This window comes from Miniopterus natalensis, chromosome 7 (assembly GCF_054644295.1).
Source record: "Miniopterus natalensis isolate mMinNat1 chromosome 7, mMinNat1.hap1, whole genome shotgun sequence".
Classification (NCBI taxonomy): domain Eukaryota; kingdom Metazoa; phylum Chordata; class Mammalia; order Chiroptera; family Miniopteridae; genus Miniopterus; species Miniopterus natalensis.
In genome coordinates this window covers 27,244,325-27,262,744 of record NC_142087.1, presented here as the reverse complement: position 1 = coordinate 27,262,744, position 18,420 = coordinate 27,244,325, and the positions used below count along the sequence as shown (strand labels likewise).

The 18,420-nt window shown below is 45.0% G+C and overlaps 1 protein-coding gene across 1 annotated transcript in view; it reads right to left on the bottom strand.

Annotated features, from left to right (window-relative positions):
- The window catches only part of CFAP61 (cilia and flagella associated protein 61), a 161,711-nt gene that overhangs the window by 109,171 nt on the left and 34,120 nt on the right, over nt 1–18,420 (bottom strand). The window contains exons 8-13 of the mRNA XM_016212031.2: nt 16,371–16,468; nt 12,127–12,201; nt 9,700–9,869; nt 7,978–8,017; nt 5,103–5,242; nt 1,891–2,017 (exon numbers count right to left, since the gene is read on the bottom strand). Coding sequence (XP_016067517.2) covers nt 1,891–2,017; nt 5,103–5,242; nt 7,978–8,017; nt 9,700–9,869; nt 12,127–12,201; nt 16,371–16,468 — 650 coding nt within the window. The remainder of the gene's footprint in view (nt 1–1,890; nt 2,018–5,102; nt 5,243–7,977; nt 8,018–9,699; nt 9,870–12,126; nt 12,202–16,370; nt 16,469–18,420) is intronic.

Sequence of the window (18,420 nt, the reverse complement as noted above, 5' to 3'; positions counted from 1 at the left end):
CTGAAAAGATGAATATATTGTTAAGACCCTTGAAAATGTTGCTATCAGTGTTTCTTTAAGCAGTCAATAATAGGTATGAACCATGATCACATAATGGGCAGAACCACCATCTATCACCACTTACCTTTGGGCCAGGTAGTTACATGTCCGCTCTGTGATCATTTAATATTCACTCCAACTCTATAAGTATTATCATGATTTCTACCTCACTTAGGAGAAAATAGGCCTGAGAGGCTGAATAATTTGCCAAGATCTCCAGCTAGTAAAGAATGAATCTGATTCAAACCGCATTCCCTTGACTCAGAATCTTTCTTGAGCTCTATGAGTGGTTCTCAAATATTGTGATCTCGGGACCCCTAAGCCCCAAGGGCTCCAGGGGCTTTGCTTTATATGCATGTATCAATTTGCTGTATTAGTAATTAAAACTGAAAAATTTTGAATTTTTACATTTTTGTTTAAGTTATTAATTGAAACAATTTTTAATTTGACAAAAATATTTACAGAACAGTACGAAGTATTGTTTCATATTTTTGCAAATCCCGAATGTCTGCCTTAATGGAAGACAGCTGGATTCTCATATCTGCTTCCTAGTCAATCTGTTACAATATGTTACTTTGGTTGAAATATATGAAAAAAAAATCTATCTTCACAAAGGTACATAGTTGGAAAAGGGAGAAATATTTAAATAACCTTTTCAGAGAATCATGGATATTCTTCTTTGATGCTCCACCAAAGCTCAACAAGTGGTAGTGTTTTAAAATCTTTAAATGTGGAATCTGAAGCCCTATCAGTGAACTCTGTACATACTACGACATTAAAACGCACTGGTGTACCTTGCACTTTGAGTGAATCTTGTATACCTATGCATGATTTTGTAACATCATGTGTTGTTTATCAGGAAAATACTGGTTCACCAAGCTTATGCAGGTTTTCCAAATGCTGACCTATTTCATTACAATATATCAAAACATCGCATTTGGGAATATCACCACCAGACGCATCAGAAAAAGTCTGTTAAGTACTGGGAAGCTGTCAAGCTCACAATGGCAGATTCTGATTTCCCCAAATTCGAATTTTTTCTGGAAAGCTTGAATTTTATCACAGGGGACAAGTACTTTCAGTTGTTTTCTTGGAGAGACAGGCTCACCTTTTTTTAAGAAAATGCCTGCCAACTACCTGAGACTGGATAACCGTATTTTGTCTGCAGCTGTTGTTTCAAGTACAATAGGTGTCCTGTGAAAATGCCAATTGGGTCATCAGGCAACTCAGACAATTGCAGAAATGTTTCCCCTGGAACAGCCAACATGCTTCCATCCGCAGCAGCGCACACAGCTTTATGTGCACTTCTCATGATGCCACACAGGACACCAAAAATACATGCTTTCAAGGATTAACACTTAGTAACGTTAGTGATGTTTACGTTTCAAGGGAGACCGGCTTTCTCTGTTGTTGTTTTTAATTGAAACGTCTACTGAGATAGATGCAGCCTACAAACAGTTGTAAGAAAAATACAGAGAAATTCCTTCTACACTTCGTCCAGCATCCCCAAATGGCAACATTTTGCAAAACATTACATAATATGACAATCAGGGAACACGCATGGATGCCACCGTGTGTGTGTGTGTGAAGTTCTACACAACCATACCCCGTGTGGGTTCCTGCATGTAGCACCGCAGCCCTCGGGGCAGCAGTGAGGGGCACAGCCTCGCTTCCTTAGCCCGCAGTGTCCTCCCTTTGCTCTTCTCGCTGCCACCTTCCAACACCACCCTGCCCCTCGCCAGACAATTCTCCCACTGAGTTCCAAGGAAGCTTCAGGTTGAGCCTACACAGATCATAATGACCCTAACGCACGAGGAAAAGGAAGCCAGTCTGGCCACAGCAGGTACTTACAGGGTCTCTGAGGGCCTCATTGTATTGCTTTAAATCGTCCAATATGCTTTTATTGAGCATGAGGGTGCTGATGAGATTTTCAACACCAGGCGTATCCCATAAGTTGGCTAATCTTACATTAATTGTCCTAGGTAAAGAGAAATACTTTTTGTTACGTTAAAGTACCAAATACGTATTGCCCCCAAATGGACAGAGAAGTGTAGCATGTCACATTTATGTAAGATAGTATCAGTAACATATTTTTATATAACATTGGGGTTTGATTAATTATAAAAGAAGTAACTCATGTAACTGGAAAACACAGGTAAAAAAAAAGTGCAAAGAATAAGATAAAAGTTGATAATACTGTTGACCAGAGACAACACAGAGTTACACTTCAGACTCATTTAATTAAAAATGTTCAGTGCCATGCTTTATTTCGTATTTACTTCACACATAAAGCCAAATTCTCCTTCAATTTTTTTTTAAAATATAGCTTTATTGATTTCAGAGAGAGGAAAGGAGAGGGAGAGAGAGGCAGAAACATCAATGATGAGGGTCATTGATCGGCTGCCTCCTGCACGCCCGACTGGGGTTCGAGCCCGCAACCCGGGCATGTGCCCTGACCGGGAATCGAACCCTGATCACCTGGATCCCAGGTCAATGCTCAACCACCGAGCCACGCCCAGCCGGGCTCTCCTTCAAATTTTTTAAGTGTTTTAAGAAGTTAAGAAATGACATTAAACCTAGGCTGGCTTCATGAGTCTTAATTCTTTTTGTTAATCTTCTCCGAGGGTATTTTTTCCATTGAGAGTGGAAGGGGTGGGGGAGAGAAAGAGAGAGAAACATCGATGTGAGTGAGAGAGACACATCAATTGGTTGCCTTCTGCACATGTCCCCTGAAATGGGGCCGGGGATCGAGCCTGCAACCAAGGTACATGCCCTTGACGGGAATCGAACCTGAGACCCTTCAGTCCGAGGGTTGAAGCTCTAACCCCTGAGCCAAACCGGCCAGGGCTCTTCTCCTGTTTTTGATGGACTCTGCCTCAAAGGGCAGAATCTGTAGTACTTACTGAGACTTCACACATAACAGAATAGAAAATTATATATAAAAGTAGAAGAAAAAAGACTTAACATTTCATGTTAAACCCCAAATTGGGCAAATGAATTGTTTTAAACACCTAGAAGTATGTGTGTGGTCAGCCTTGCAGAATGTAGGGTGGTTTTTGGATGCCAGCAAATGAAAAAACAAGCCAGAAAGAAGGAAAGGAATTTGAGTCTTTCTGAATTCCACAGGAGTGATCTGGGTAACAGGGCACGAAGCCGTTCAACAGTCACAGGACTTCAGTTTAAACCAAAAAACAAAATGAAACAATAACCACAACCTACAGTTTTCTATTGGGTTCTATTCAAGGAGCCTGATGAAACGCACTGGAAGAATCGATATCACTAAGACACTCTCAGTAATGGCAGAGGCCTGAGGTAGGCATTAGGGTGGCCTGTCAGGAAAAATGAGAATGGGGCATGAGTGAGCCACCCACAGAAAGGCAAGTAAAACACAAGCACTGAGGGGAGAAATCACTTAAAAGCCAGATATGTAAGGGCATCTTTACTGCCCAAGCAAAGTTGGCAATTGGTGGTGTGATCTAACTGAGCAGTAAATGTTTATTCAGAGGAAATAATTTCTAGCACAATAAATATTAGTTGGATAAAAGAGTTTGAAACACAGTCCCCAACATTAAAAAAGACCAACTCCAGGCAAGCATGTAGAAGGGCAGGAAGGTGGGCCGAATGGCCGGATCACTATATAAAGTAAAAAATGTTAAAAAAACACACAAGCATTCAGCTTACACACATTTAATACTAGCCACAAAGACCAGCATGGTAAGTGAGACGAGAGGGCGCCTCCGGTGGCAGCTGACAGCGGTTGAACGGATGGTGAGTCCCGGCGCTCACCAGAATGGCCAGAGGCCAGGGACAAACGTAATTTCCCAGGGGAAGGAAAGCAAGAGCGGGTGGGAGGCCAGAACACGAGGTCATGAAATTTAAAGTAAGCAAACTTCAGAGCAAGGACAATTCATCCCAAATGTCAAGAGAAGTGAAGCAAAAAATGCAAGACGACGACGGATTTGAAAACCAAGGTATAAAAAGTAGATGTGGGTCCCCGTGCCTGGCTGCGCCCACGTGGCTCGCTCCCCGTCTCCTTCCCCAGGGGCCTCCGCTTCGCATCCCGCACCCCAGCATTTCCTCTCCCTCACCTGCTTTACTCTCCATTTGCCCACATCTATTAAATATACCAACACTGGGTACGCCGTGTTTGTTAAAAATATTCTATTAGGTGCATCTTAATTAAATGAGGGTGGTTCAAAAAACATTATGTAGCAAGAAAAAAAATTAAGATTTTTTTTCTTCCATGTCCTAAACAGAACTTCCCCGCCCGTGTGATGTGATAAAGATCAGCCTCCACTCACACTCCTTGTCCAGCGGTCAGTGCTCTTCCTCGGGAAGCTCCCCCTGACCGGGCAAATCTCCCAACGGTGCGTGTTCACAGAACCACGTACCCACTGCTGGCACAGCCATCAAACTGCAGGTTTACATTTATGAGGGTCTTTACGAGCTTTGAAAGGATCGGGAACACGCCCATATGTTGTCCACTGTTGTATTCTCAGAATTTGGGACAGAACCTAACACTGTAGATTTATTATCTAATTTTTTATGATTTTAATATTTACATTTAACCCTTCAATCACCTGGGAATCTATTTTCCTGTAGACTATGAAGAACATTTTAATCTTTATTTTTTGTACCACCATTTACAGAATAAACATTCCTTTTCCCACTGTTGTGACAGAAGTTTTGTGACATACATATGTCTAGACATATCTTTACTCACACACACACACGCACACACGCACATGCACACTCTAAATTCTTACTCTATTGGGGCCTATGGTGGGACGTTCTTGTGTTACATGGTTCTATCCATAGTCTGTGAACATGGCATCATTTTGATTATTGTAGAGTTAACTTATGTTTTAATATCTGACTGGACAAGTAAGTTCTCGATATGACTCAGTCCCTAAATGTATTAATTAAAATCATTTGATTAAGCCCTCTGCCAATAAGACAATTTTAAAAATAAATCATTACATTGAAATGGCAGGGAGCTCCTTGTTCCATTCTCATTTTTTAACTTCATGGAAGGCCTTCTGGTCAAATGTGCATCCACTTACTTGAGCAACCCAGCCCGATGGAAGACATAGAGATCCTGCTCCAGGGTGCAGTTGTTGAAGGGGACTATCTTCACAAAGTTCTGGATGAGCACAAACTCAGGGGTCAGATGAGGCACAGAAATGAGACAGAAGTTCTTGTCCTAACATGATTGGAGCAGTGCAAAGGAAAGACGATCAGAAATCATTTATCGCTATACTAAACAAATTCCTGCTGTAAAACAATAAAGAACCTAGGAGCAAAATGTGTAAAGGAGAGGTTATTCCAATTAAACTTTCCTATAGTTTGGAAAGCAATCATATAAAACTCGGGGATAAGCAACCGCCATAGTATGAAGAGTCTCATCGAAGCCTGAATGGATTAATCCTGTGGGCAGTGGAACCCACTGGGCATAGCTCTCTTGCGGAAGCAGATTTTTAGTCTAAGGCATTTGCCCTTTCAAATTCCCTTGCACTCAGGAGTGAATGAGGCAGGGTTACTAAGTGGTATTGTACCAGCTGTGGTCCCCTCCTCTGTGAGATGAGAGGGTGGAGTTCTAGGACTCTTCTGGTCTCAAGTCCTGTCTGTGTGTTTTATCATGACGTGATCCCATTTGGGTGAACAGGTCTAAGGACCTGTTTAACCTGGGCAGTGGGTTTAGTTGGCAGACACAGAATGACCCACATATCCTGCCTGACAGCTGTCACTTACCTCCTAGGTCTGCACTGTCCAATATGGTAGCCAGCAGCCACGTCTGGCCACTGAGCATTTGGAATGTGGCTGGTGTGACTAGGAAACGGAATTCTAAATTTAATTTAACTTAAATTTAAAAACTGATACTGAATTCAGTTATTGGAAAAGTTTTATGTATGTTTGGAACAACTTAGGAATATGAACCTACTTATTGAATTATAAATTTTATAAAACCTAAGTGCAGATCAAGTATTTCTGATGAAAAGTTACCGCTTGTATTTAAGATAAGCTGAGTTTCAAAAATGGAGAAAAAGAGTGCCAATATCTCACTAATAATTTTTCATACTGATTACATGTTGAAATGATTAAATTTTGGGCATACTGAGTTACATAAAATACATTTATGAAAATTGAGTCCACCTGTGTCTTTCTCCATTTTTTTAATGTGGCTGCTGGGACACTGAGAATAACTGCTTATCCAGCTCGAATACGCTGCCTGTCGGACAGTGCTGCCGACTGTCTGTGCCCCACACGCCCCGTTTAACCCCCTGCCAGGTGCCTGCACAAACAGCCTGCTCTTCCCAGAGCTAATGTGTCCCTTTGGGATCTGGCCTCCTCCGGAACCCTGTGAAGGTATTACCTGTGCTAATCCACACCCCTGGGGACATCTGTGCTACGCGAAGGAGTGAACCATTCTTTGACCTAATCTTCCTTTTTTTCTGGCAAAATAACACAGCTCCTTTTGGGGACATTAGAGTCAAGTTGTTGAATAGTCGGAGCTACACGTAAGGACTGGGTGCCAAGTCTCTGTGGGCTTCCTCTGGGAGGGGGAGACTATGATGAGTGGGATGAAGGTATTTTGTTCCTGATGCCCCATATCCTGAAATAAAATAGAATTAATAAGCACACATGCCTTGCCCTGGCTGGTGGCTCGGCTGGCTGGAGAATCATCCTGTGCACCAAAAGGCTGCAGGTTCAGTCCCCAGTCGGGGCGCATACGGGAGGCAACCGACTGATGTTTCTCTCACATGGATGTTTCTCTCTCACTAAAAAAATCAATAAAAACATATCCTCAGGCGAGGATTAAAAATAAATAACTAAAAAAATAAACATTTCTTTTACCTTTTTAAACCCAGCATTGCTTTAGTCATGCTAAAGATCTGCCTTTACATGGACTTCAAAATAGGAATGAATTAAGCTTAGTGAAGTTGCTCTGGGGCATCTCTGAAGGAAACCAGCTTTGTAAGTCCCATTTGAGGGTAATCCACATTGCTTTATAAGCTTCGAAATGCCTTAAAATAAATTCGAAAATATATGACGGGGAACCTTATTGCAAGGCTTCATTATATTAACAAAATGAGGACATGCAATCTAAGGTCACGTAGCTTTCAGGCAACATAAGTCAACCGTATTTTTTTTTTTTTTTTTTGCTTCAGTATAAAGAATATCAAGGAAAATTAAAGCAGAAGATACTCCCGCTTGTAATTAGCCAACTGGAGAAGTACAGTTGTTAACTTCACTTAGCCGACAGGCCAGCATGGAAAAAGTCTGCCAAAAAATCCATTGTGTCCCTCAGCTATCCCCCTTCCCCCTTCCCTTCCTCCAATAAAGCGATAAAACATTGGTTAGAACCTCCATTCCTTGACAACACGAAACAGAAGTGCAGAAAGAGGCCAGGACACCCTGAAATGGAGTGTCTTGTCTGCACTTGACCGGTGCCTGGGGGATCCCGTCATCCACGGCAGGCTCTAAGTCAGGCAGGACCAAGCAGAAAGTCAGCCACAGGTACTCACTTTCCTATCCGCACAAAAGCAATATAATGGTCCCAGAATTCTTTGAGCTAATGTAAGCTATCAAGTAATACAACAGTCTAATTCACTTTGGTGTAATTTCTGACATTTTCATATACTTACCAGCTTTCTATTAATGATTTGATTCTAAGAAAGCACTGGTCATGCTATCTCTAAAAGAAATTATGCATTGAAAGAAAACTATCAAAACAGCATGACGGAAAAATTATAAAAAACGACAATAGTTTCTGTTTTTAAGAGTTCATGCCATGTCACTTAACCTTATTAGCAGAACACAGAAGCAGCTGAAACCTCTACATTCTGAGCATTTTAAATGCTTGGACAATGAATATGGCACTTCGCTTTTCTAGCTTACAAAACCAATTGTGTTACTCAAAATTCAGCATGTACTTACAGGAAAGAGACTGAAAACAAAATTCATAAAGTCCAATGACCTGTAAAAAGACAGTAAGCATGTCACTGGTCTGCAAGCAAATCCACCATCGGTGAATATTTAAAAAGACGTGTGGCTTTCTCCCCCTCAGGCAGCAATTAGCCAACCGCTGGTCAGAATTTGTGTCTAGCTGAACATTAATCAGTTGCAGAAGTCATAAGCTTCATACGTCAGTAATAAAGTATTTTTCTAGAACTGAAGGTACTATTATCACAAGTAATAATCTCTGCACATTCAAAAAGCAAGATAGTCATTCTGTGGACATGATCCCTCCTTGCCTTTCTGGAAGAGCTGGGGGGAGACACGGGCATATTATATGCTACTCTGATCTTTTCCTCTTTGATATGCAGAAGATTTTCTGACCAGCTGTGATGTATATTCACAGGCAAACCATAACGGGTCATCAAATTTCTGTTTGAAAATTCAAAAATCACATTCCAAACACATCATATCTGAATGCACAGAGGAAAATAAATATATACATATCTAAAAGGGTTTATTGACTTTTTAGATGTGAACGATATAATTTTAAAAAAAGGGTTTCCCTTTTCAACCTTCCAGATGACCAAAGAAACAGAAACCTTAAGAGAAGGAAATGTCCAGCAGTGCTCTTGGTCACCTAAAAGATATTCTAGAAGCTTCCCAGTCTATCAAAATGGGCCAGTCTATTCCTCTTCAAGATTGATCTGTGGATAAAATGGAGGAGTCAGTGGACATCCTATGGGAGATGTGGACTCTAGGCATCGAGGGCAGGGGTCCATATCCAGACTACAAGGGACAACAGGCTCGAAACACGTGGGTGTTTTGGAGGGACAGGAAGTGGGGTGCCTGAGTCGCCTGTGTGGCACCATGACTACTCCTCCCAGCAGCTGCCCCCGATTGTTGTTCTAACCCCCCTCTCAGGCTACCTTTGGGAGAGGCTCCAGCCCCAGATTCTGCAGGGAGCCTGAGGGAAGGGTCCAGGCCTGCTAGCCTGGCCCTGTACATGAGCACAGGATGGGCACACAGCCCAACTGGGCCAAAGGGGCTTTGGCTGGACAGCGAGGCCCAAACCAGACTGTCTGCATGAGATTTTGGTGCAGACCCTGAGCCCGCTGTCCACTTTTCTAGCCCCAGGTGAAGACACTGCCCTGAAAATGGGGCCAGCAGCAGGAAACCAGAGCCTGGAGGTAGGAGAGAGAAACATGGTCCTTGGCTGGGTGGTCTAAGTCCTGAATCAAGCCGTACTGAGCATCAGTCCTGCCACTGCACTTATCCTTTGTTACGTGAGGCAACTATTCCATTTTTTCAAAGCCACTTGGAGTTGGATTTTCTGTTACTTGCACCACCCCCCAAAAAAAACTCCAGACAAGCAGCAGCCTAAATCCCAAGTTTCCCCAAAATAAAGGCTTTAGAGAATGGGGAGCAGCACGTGGTTACGTAAGTGATAGTTTTCCAGATCCCCGACCGTTACACAGGTGAGCCAGACCCTGGGCAGCCCAGTGCTGGGGGCCTTACCCAAATTTTATGGACTGGAATCTCTGGGAATGGGGTCAGGAAATCTGTGCTTTTCAAAACGCTCCCCAGGGGGTTAGGATGTGTGGCCAGGTTCGGAAGCCACTGGCTCTGCAAGACTGAACTGTTGGGCCGCCAACACCGTAAGAGCGTCTCCCCGCGACAGACGGCCTGGGGACCGGCACTCGCCTCGCTTCGTGTTTCTCATCAATACAGAACAGCTGAATACAGAACGCAGAAGGGGCTCCCATGTAGACGGGGCGGAAGAAGTTGTCCTCGGGCACAGGGATGGACGCCGGGTTCACATTATCGACACAGTAATCATCTGCAGTGGACTCTCGATGGAGGTTTTCTACGTCCTGGAGCGAGGAGAGAGGGGGAGGAACCAAATGGGAATCCTGCCCATCTTCTGCAGTTTAATGGGTTAGTGGCGGCATCATCTCTCCGTTTCCAGGACAGAGGTGGCTGTCTCACCTGAAACAGATCATCCTGAGCCAGGCCTCATTTTAAGGAGGTGCTCTCAATACAGTATTAAAAATTTATAAAAGGACGGAAACGAGTTCTCACATGTAGGTCAGAAAACAAATGGTTTCAGTTGGCCTTTGATACAGGAGGCATATTTTAATTGCATCACTGGGTAGAGGTTAGAGCATGGCAGTGCTATATACATGTTAATTCCATAAGCAAAATAACTCTGTCCCCCAAAGTGTTTTCCTGCTACAAAAATTTTTGGATCTTTGGGACTGTTTGGGCGGTTTGGTGGTGAGGTGGAGCCTGGGAGGTCCAACTGTCCATGGCCCCCTGGAAAGAGCACTGAGTCTTTCTGGTCTCACTTTAGGGGTATCTAAAAAGGTGTCACAGCTCAGTTAGAGGAAAGTGATTCCTTCTGAGATCTGCCTTGGAGTTCTTTTAAGTCAAAGTAATACATGCATAGAGTAAAACTTAAAATAACCCTTATATTAGAAACTTGTAATCTGGAGTCCCCTGTCCGCCCAAGTCCCTCTCCTGATGGTTAGCATTCTCAATGTTCTCATTTCTTTTGGTATTTACCTCGATATTTCTGAGTATGTGCTTTCACTGTTATTTCTTAATTCATCGGTTTTTGAAATTCCCTTTTGGATATTAATGTGATGGGTCGATGTAACCCCTTAGTAGGATGTAACCCCTACTACCTTGCTTCCCTTATCCCAGCCCCTCAGCCCTCAACAGAATTACAGCACAATGCACGGTCAGAACAGTAAGGATTAACATTTTTATAAACATGCAGGTATCACTGCTGCTGAGCAGGGAGTGTAATATGGCTGTGTTCTCATCTGTGCACTGCCTTGATTCTCTTGGCTTCCTAATTTTTCCCACAAGCTTTGTCAGATTTGCCACGTGTTTGCCAATATTTTCCAAACCACCAAGCATTTGAGATGGTCTATGACTTCATTCCTTCTCTCCCCTCCTCTGATCTAGCCTTGCTCACCTGCCTGCTGACCCACTTGCCTTCTTGTTTTACAGGCCTTTTTGTTGTCTTTGTTCATGGTTTACGCCCTTTCTTGTGGGAGTTGTAAATCCATTTGTGTTACACGCCCAAGCTTTGTTGCCCAGATCAGGCTTGGTCGTAATAAAGAGGTACTTTTATCTCTAGCTGACTTCTGTGAAGACTTAACTGGTCAGAGTCTGAAGAGGAGGGAGGAGCAATAATCCGGCCGGCTCTCAGAATCTGAATATCCCAGATTAATGTTCGGTGAACTTCTCCAGGAACCTCCATGGAGATGACCCAACTTCCTGTCCCCTGATTCCCCCTCAAGGGCCCTGTAGACTTTCGGGCTGACTCACCAGCTGACCTACCAAGAAGAGGCGCTTGGGAATCCACAGAAAGTTCGTAACTGGGGAATGAGAAAGTCTGATCGTGTCAGTCTCCCACTCCAAACCTTCCTAGCCTTCCTCTGCTCCTTAGGGAAATGTCACACTCCTGAGCAGGGTCCACAGAGCCCTGCCAATCTCTACCTGAATTCGCAGGTCTCTAGCAGGAAACAGACCATACACGCCAAAGGAGTGGCCAAAGCAGGCTGACCATGTGTGAAGCTGTGGGCAGGGTGGAGGAAAACCGACAGAGATGAGGCAGTGCCCCAGGGAGAGCGACTGGCGGAGGGTGCCACCACCCTTGGCCTGAATCTGTCACAGGAGCAGTTATTGGAACCTGGGGTGCAGGTGAATGACATACACATGTAAGTGTGTACATGAGCATGTGTATGTTCACATGATACAGAGAGTTGCAGAAAATTCTTACAAATGCTTTGCCCCTAACCAAATGTTTTCTCTGTGGACAATGGAAAAAAAGAGGAAATCTCTATTTACTGAAATTGTTGCAAATAATTGATGTAGAAAGTGTAGCTTCTTGGTTTGAGCTGTGCAGGAGATAGAGAACAGAGAATCCTCCTACAATCACAGTAGAGTACAAGTTAATCGAGGGAGGTTTTGTGGAATAGGTCCTAAGGGAGGTGGCAGATATAAACTTGTAGAGAGAGGCAGGGAGCCTGGAGGAGAAAAGGTCACAGGCTCGGGTGGCAAGGAGTGAACCACGTGGGGGCCACCCAGGCAGCACACAAAGCCCTCCACGGGCCCTACCTCCATCTCACCAGCATTTCCACTTTCCATTATTGGTGGAAGTTCCTCAACTGCGGCTTCTTCTGCAATTTTTCCCTGCAAATAATGGCAAAACATGGGAATTAATCAATGGCCCAGTGGCTCAGAGCCTGAGCTCTGGAGCAAACTCCCTGGGTTCAGATCCTGGCTCCACTGCTTGCTGGCTGTGTGGCAGTGAGAATGTTTCCAGGCCTCAGTTTCCTCACCTGTAAAAAGGGGCTAGGAGCAGAATCTACCTCATAAGGTTGCTATGAGAATAAAGTAAGGATAAATAGGCAAGATAGATAGATAGACAGACAGACTGACAGGTAGGTAGGTAGACAGACAGATAGGCAGGTAAGCACTTAGCACAATGCCTGTACTTCCTAATTCTCTGTAGATGCTAGTAACAATAATTAAAGTAAAATACTTTTATTCTTCTGTGCAAATTAAAAGCCGCACTAGGTTTTTAAAACTGCTTTATTGAGGTATAACTGACATAGTAAACTGCATATATTTAAAGTGCACCTTTTGAAAAGTTTTGACCTATGCATGCACCCATAAAAATATCACAATAAAAGTAACGAGCATACACATCACTCCTAAAAGCTTCTGTGTTTCTACGTGGCCCCCTCCCCAACCCTGTGCCCTTCTGCAACCCAGGCAAGCAATGATCTGCCGTTTGTCATTATAGGTTATATGCCGAGTCTATACATGGATCTTCTGTTCTACTCCATTAACCTATGAGTTGACCTCAAGACCATTACTACACTGCCTTAATTACAACAGAAATCAGAAGCATTAGTCCTACAACTTTGTTCTTTTCCCAAAGTTGTTTTGGCTACTCCAGATCCTTTGCATTCCTAACTGAATTTTTGAATCAATTTTTCAATTTATATAAAAATTCCTCCTGAAATTTTGACTGCAATTGCATTAATCAGTTTGGGAAGAATTGACATCTTGGCAATATTGAGTCTCCAACCATGAACATGGGTTATCAGGATAGCTCTTCAATTACTTAAGTCTTATTACATTCTCTCAGAAATATTTTATAGTTTTCAGTATACACAGGTCTTAAACATCTTCTATCAGATTCATCTCTAAGTATTTTGTATATCTGTACTATTATAAATAATATTTATTTCAATGTCTAATTGTTCATTGCTATTACATAGAGAATTAAACTTTGCATATTAACTTTGTATATATTTAACAACTTGCCAAAGAATGTATTAGTTCTAGCAGCTGTTTTGTAGATTCTAGACAGTTATCTTCAAATAAAAGAGTTTTAATTCTTCCTTTCCAATCTAGATGCCTTTTATTTCTTTTCTTGCCCTTTCGCACTGGCTTGAGCCTCCAGTATAATTCTGAATAGAAGTGTTGAGAGCGAATATACTTGCCTGGTTTCTGACTCGGTGGAAAGCATCCAGTCTTTTACCATTAAGTATGATGTTAGCTATAGATTTTTCAAAAATAACCACTATCAAATTGAAGTTCTCTTTATCACTATTTGATTACGATTGTACGGTATATTTTCTTCATGTTTCTTATGCTTGCTATTTGTTGAGCTTGTGTCTGTGGGTTTATTGCTTTCACAACATTTAGAATTTGTTTAGTTATTACTTCTTCAAATATTTTTTTTGTTCCAACCTCTCTCTCGTCTTTTTTATGGACTCCAATTACATGCATATTGGGTACCTGAAGTTATCCCACAGCTCACTGACACAATGATCATTTTTTAAAATTCTCATTTTGTTTCAAGTTCACTAATCTTTTTTTATTACAATATCTAATCTGTGGTTAATCTTCCAGTGTCTTTTTCATCTCATGAATTGTAGTTTTATTTCTAGGAGTTTTATTTGGGGTATTTTTATATCTTTTATGTCTCTCCTTGATCTTTAGAACGTATATAGTTATAATAACTGTGTTAATGTTTTGTCCACTAATTCTAGCATCTGCTTCAGATTTAGGCTGGCTTCAGTTGAATTATCTCCACCTTACGCAATATATATTCCAGTTTTTGAGTGCCTGGTAATTTTTTATTGGCTTCCAAACATTGTAATTTAACCTAGCTGGGCGATGATTTTGTACTACTACAAGTACTCCTGAACTTTGTTCTGGGACTCAGCTAAGGTGCTTGGAAACAGTTTGATCCTCTTGGTAGTTGCTCTGAAAATGTGTTAGGACTGAAGCCCTGCTCACCCCAGAGCTAAGTCTTCCCTATCCCTGATGCAAGACTCTTCTGTGCACCCTCCCAACGCCTTGCGAGTCCTAAGGCTCTCCAGTCTGGCTGAAGGGATCAGGCCTCCTCTCAGCCTCTATGAGCACCGGATACTGTGAACTCTAATCCTTTTGGGAGGGTCTTTGCTCACCCTGACCTTCAGTAGTTTCCTCGCGTCCACGAGCTGATCAGTACTCATCTGAATACTCAAGAGTGACCCTCTGCTGGTGCAGAACATCTCTCACTGTGAAGCTCTCTGCTCTCGGGGTGCTCTGTCCTACAAACCTCAGCGGCTTTAGTCTCCGTGGACTTAGAGATCTGTCTCCTCAATTCAGGGAAACCACTGGGCTGCCACTGGTCTTTCCTGCCCTGCGCCCTGGCAGTGGGTCAGGGCAATCAGTGGACTTGCCTGGTGTGTCCCAGCGCTCAGGGAACACTCTCCATTGTTGCCTAATGAGCAGTGTCTTAAAAACTGTTATTTCACCAGGCCATTACGGCTCAGCGGTAGAGCATTGACCTAGGATCCAGGAGATCACGGTTCGATTCCCGGTCAGGGCACATGCCTGGTTGCGGGCTTGATCCCCAGCTGGGGGCGAGCAGGAGGCAGCCAATCAATGACTCATCACTGATGTTTCTCTCTCTCTCTCTCCCTCTCCCCCTCCCTTTCTCACTCTGAAATCAATAAAAAATAAATTATTTTTAAAAATCCAAAAACTGTTATTTCATATATTTTGTCCACGTTTTAGTTGTTTCAGGCAGGACAGTAAATCCAGTTTCTGTGATTCCATCTTTGCCAGGATAAAAGTCCCTTGCACAAAGTGTTGTGGTTTTGGTTTTTTTAGAAGTTCCATTCATCAGCCTCATTTCCCTCAATCTAATCCACGTCATACGACTTTCTTTAAAAGGTTCAGGTGTCCCTCAGTCCCCTCTCCTGGGATGTCCCCCACCCCCTTTCCCACCTGCTGAATTAGGGTGCTCTCCTCCCCCACAGCCCGCGCTATGCCTTGAAGGCCAAGGCCGCGTTTCGGCCTCGTGGGCATCCTCAGCACCGAGGAGGGCCCAGCCTCTGTGCAGAGATTAACCCAACGCTTGAATACAGCGCCCAGCCAGCTACAGACTGGGTCCTTCTCTGGTCTGTGGGTAAGAGTGCATTTTCCACGGACACAGATGGAAATCGGGGGGATGAGCCAGGTGGCCTGGTGCTGAGAGAAATGTCCTCCCTCCTCCCTCTTCTCCCAAGATTTTCTTTGCACGAGGTGCTGGGCAAGGGGGTGTTGTTTTGTCCAAGGTCGGGGAGAAATCAAACAGCCGGGCCCTCCACCTGCCCGCTGTCCTGGCCTCAGGAGTGGGTCCTGGGTCTCCCGGGGTGCAGGACTGAGACAGGCCTCGGGAAGCTGGCCACGCAGCGCTGAGGGAGGAACAGGCTGGCCACGCCAGCCAAGGGGCGGCCCGGCTGACGGCCTCCTGTTTCAGGTCGCCCCTTCTTCAGGGCAGGGCGGCAGGAGCGGCGCAAGCAGAGCTTTCCCCGCGGCGCCTGGCTGCAGAGGCGGGCGGGGCTCCTGCTGAGGCCAGGCCCCGGCAGGGAGCCAGCAGCTCCCCTCTCCGGAGCTGGGCCGGGCGTCTCTGGAGTTCGCAGGAAGGAAAGCGTGCCTCCTTTGCATATGTGGAAGTGTGCAAGTCTCTTCAGAAAGTCTGGATTGTTCAACTGGCTTTAAATGAGCAGCTGTGCCCACCCCAGCCCCCTGAAATGGGACAACGGGTGGCAGGGAAGGTGGGGGGGAGGAAACTCCATTCTGAGCTGCGTTCCTGAAGAAAGCTGCGAGGCCCTGCTATGTCTGTCACAAACAGCCTGTGTCCTGGGCTCACTGTCTCCCCAACCTTAGTGCTCTTGGTGCTGAGTGGGGCCTTTTCCCCATCAGATCTTAGAATTTCTTGGCAATAACCTGAGCACCAGGATGCCCAGAGCCCACACAAGCAGGCCCTAGAACCCCCCATGCCCCAGGCATGGCTGAGCAATCGCCCTTACCTGGACACTTTCCCTTTTCCCGCCCTCTGCAGTGACAGGCTCCTGGGGCTCCTCGACTGTTTTCTGGGAATCCTGGCTGCTCTTCCTGGGCTCATCATCTTTGAAAGAGAGAGAGAGAGTGTGGCATAAGGACAGAAAAAAGATGACACATATCTGCAGAGCGACAGGAAGTTGGAGAAACAGCACAGTAGCATGTTTCTAAACTGCAGCATATCTGAAGAATCAACACTGCAGAGATGGGAAGGACGGGGTCTCCGCAGCCCAGCCCAATTCTCACCTCTCTGTGCCCTCATCCCATGATGGGGGCTCCATGAATGGAGACCCAGTGATGCCAGCCATGGGCCTGGGCCGGGCCTGGCAGCAGGAGGCCCTCAAACTCTGCCAGTTACTGAGCTACAGGATCCTTCCATGGAAGCCCCCTTGGAAGTTCACAAACAACTGATAATCAGCTTCCTGGGTGGCCAGCTTTGAAATGACTTTAAGGTAGAATGTGGACAAGACCACAGTCAGCTGTGTCTGAACGCCAAGATGAGCGCCAGGGCTACGTGGCCCTTGAAAATACCGCGAGCACATGGCCTGGCAGTGGCCCCTCTTTTCACGATTCTACTTTCTGAGCAAGAATAACTGGAACTGAGTGCTATTGGTTTAATATGCTCTGGAAAGTTAATCATCAGGGGAGTGTTCATATATTGAATCACTAAAAATTATAGTAGAAAACATTTCCCCCATTTTCTCTAAAAAGCCCCCCCACCTTTCTCTCCCTTCTGCTGTTTTTCCCTTTCTTTCTGTGTCTTTCTTCCTTTCTCCCTCCCCAACTCTCTCTCTCTCTCTCTCTCTCCCCCTCCTCTCTCCCCTCCTGCCTCCCACTCCCATGCCTCCTTCCTGGCTCACCCTGTGCCTTCTCTGCTGGGGACTCTGAGCCATGACATCTGCTCTCAGCCTTTGGGCCTTGGCCCAGAGCAGCCCTAGGACCCAGCCCAGGGGCTGTCCCCCCTTGGAGGGCTGCCACAGATGCAGAAGGGACCCTGGCCCTGCTGGGGGCCCCAGAGGTGCTGCTGCCAGCGTCGGCCTGCTGCTCTGTCTCCTTGTTTCTGAACTTTCCAGCCGCCACATCAGACGCTGTGGGGCCAGAGGCAGCCTAGGTCCCCTCTGCTTCCTCCTCTCCCGCTGTTTTCTTCTAGCGCCAGCCCCTGCAGGTACCGCTCAACCCCGCGTCCCCGGGTGACTCATGCCCCATACCTGCTTCTGGCAAAGATGCAGGTGAACGAACCAGAGTGGGAGTCTAACAAAAATTCAATGCCCAGGGAGGTGTGAAGGGCACATCCGAGGAGCTACACTGTGCTGCAGGCACAGTGAGATCGAGGGATGCATCCTAGCGGAACAGCAGCTCCTTCGGAGAAAAAATGAGAGAGGAATGAAGGGCTTAGAAGCCCTCTTCAGAAATAGACACTTTGGGGGTGTGTGTGTGAATAAAATGTATCATGCCCCCAGTCCCTGAAGACGGCCTGCTTCCCGCAAAACTTTCCAGACAGTCTACATGGGGTTTCCAGCATTCTCATGACCACGAGAGGAGCATAACAGGCATAGGGTAAAGTGTGCGAATTTCTACATGTATCTACCTCCACAGAACCACCGCCCAAGTGGAATCTAAAGCATTTCCAGTGCCCAGAAACTTCCCCCCTTAACGCCCTGTCCAGCTAATGTACCTCTTCGAGGCAGCTGCTCTTCTATCGAGATAGCTGACTGCTTTCATTAATTCCTTTTGCTCAGCAACAAACTTTTTGTTGTTAATCCTTACCTGAGGATATTCTTTTCCATTGATTTTTTTCTTTTCTTTCTTTCTTTTTTTTTTTAAAGAGAGAGTGGAAGGGAAGGTGGAGAAGAGGGAGAAAGAGAGAAGCATCCACGTGAGAGAGGCAGATCATTGGCTGCCTCCTGCATGAGCCCAGACCTGGACTTGGGATCGAACCTGCAACCCAGGTATGTGCCCTTGACTGGGAACCAAACCCACCACCCTTCTGTTTGTGGGCCGACGCTCTAACCACTGAGC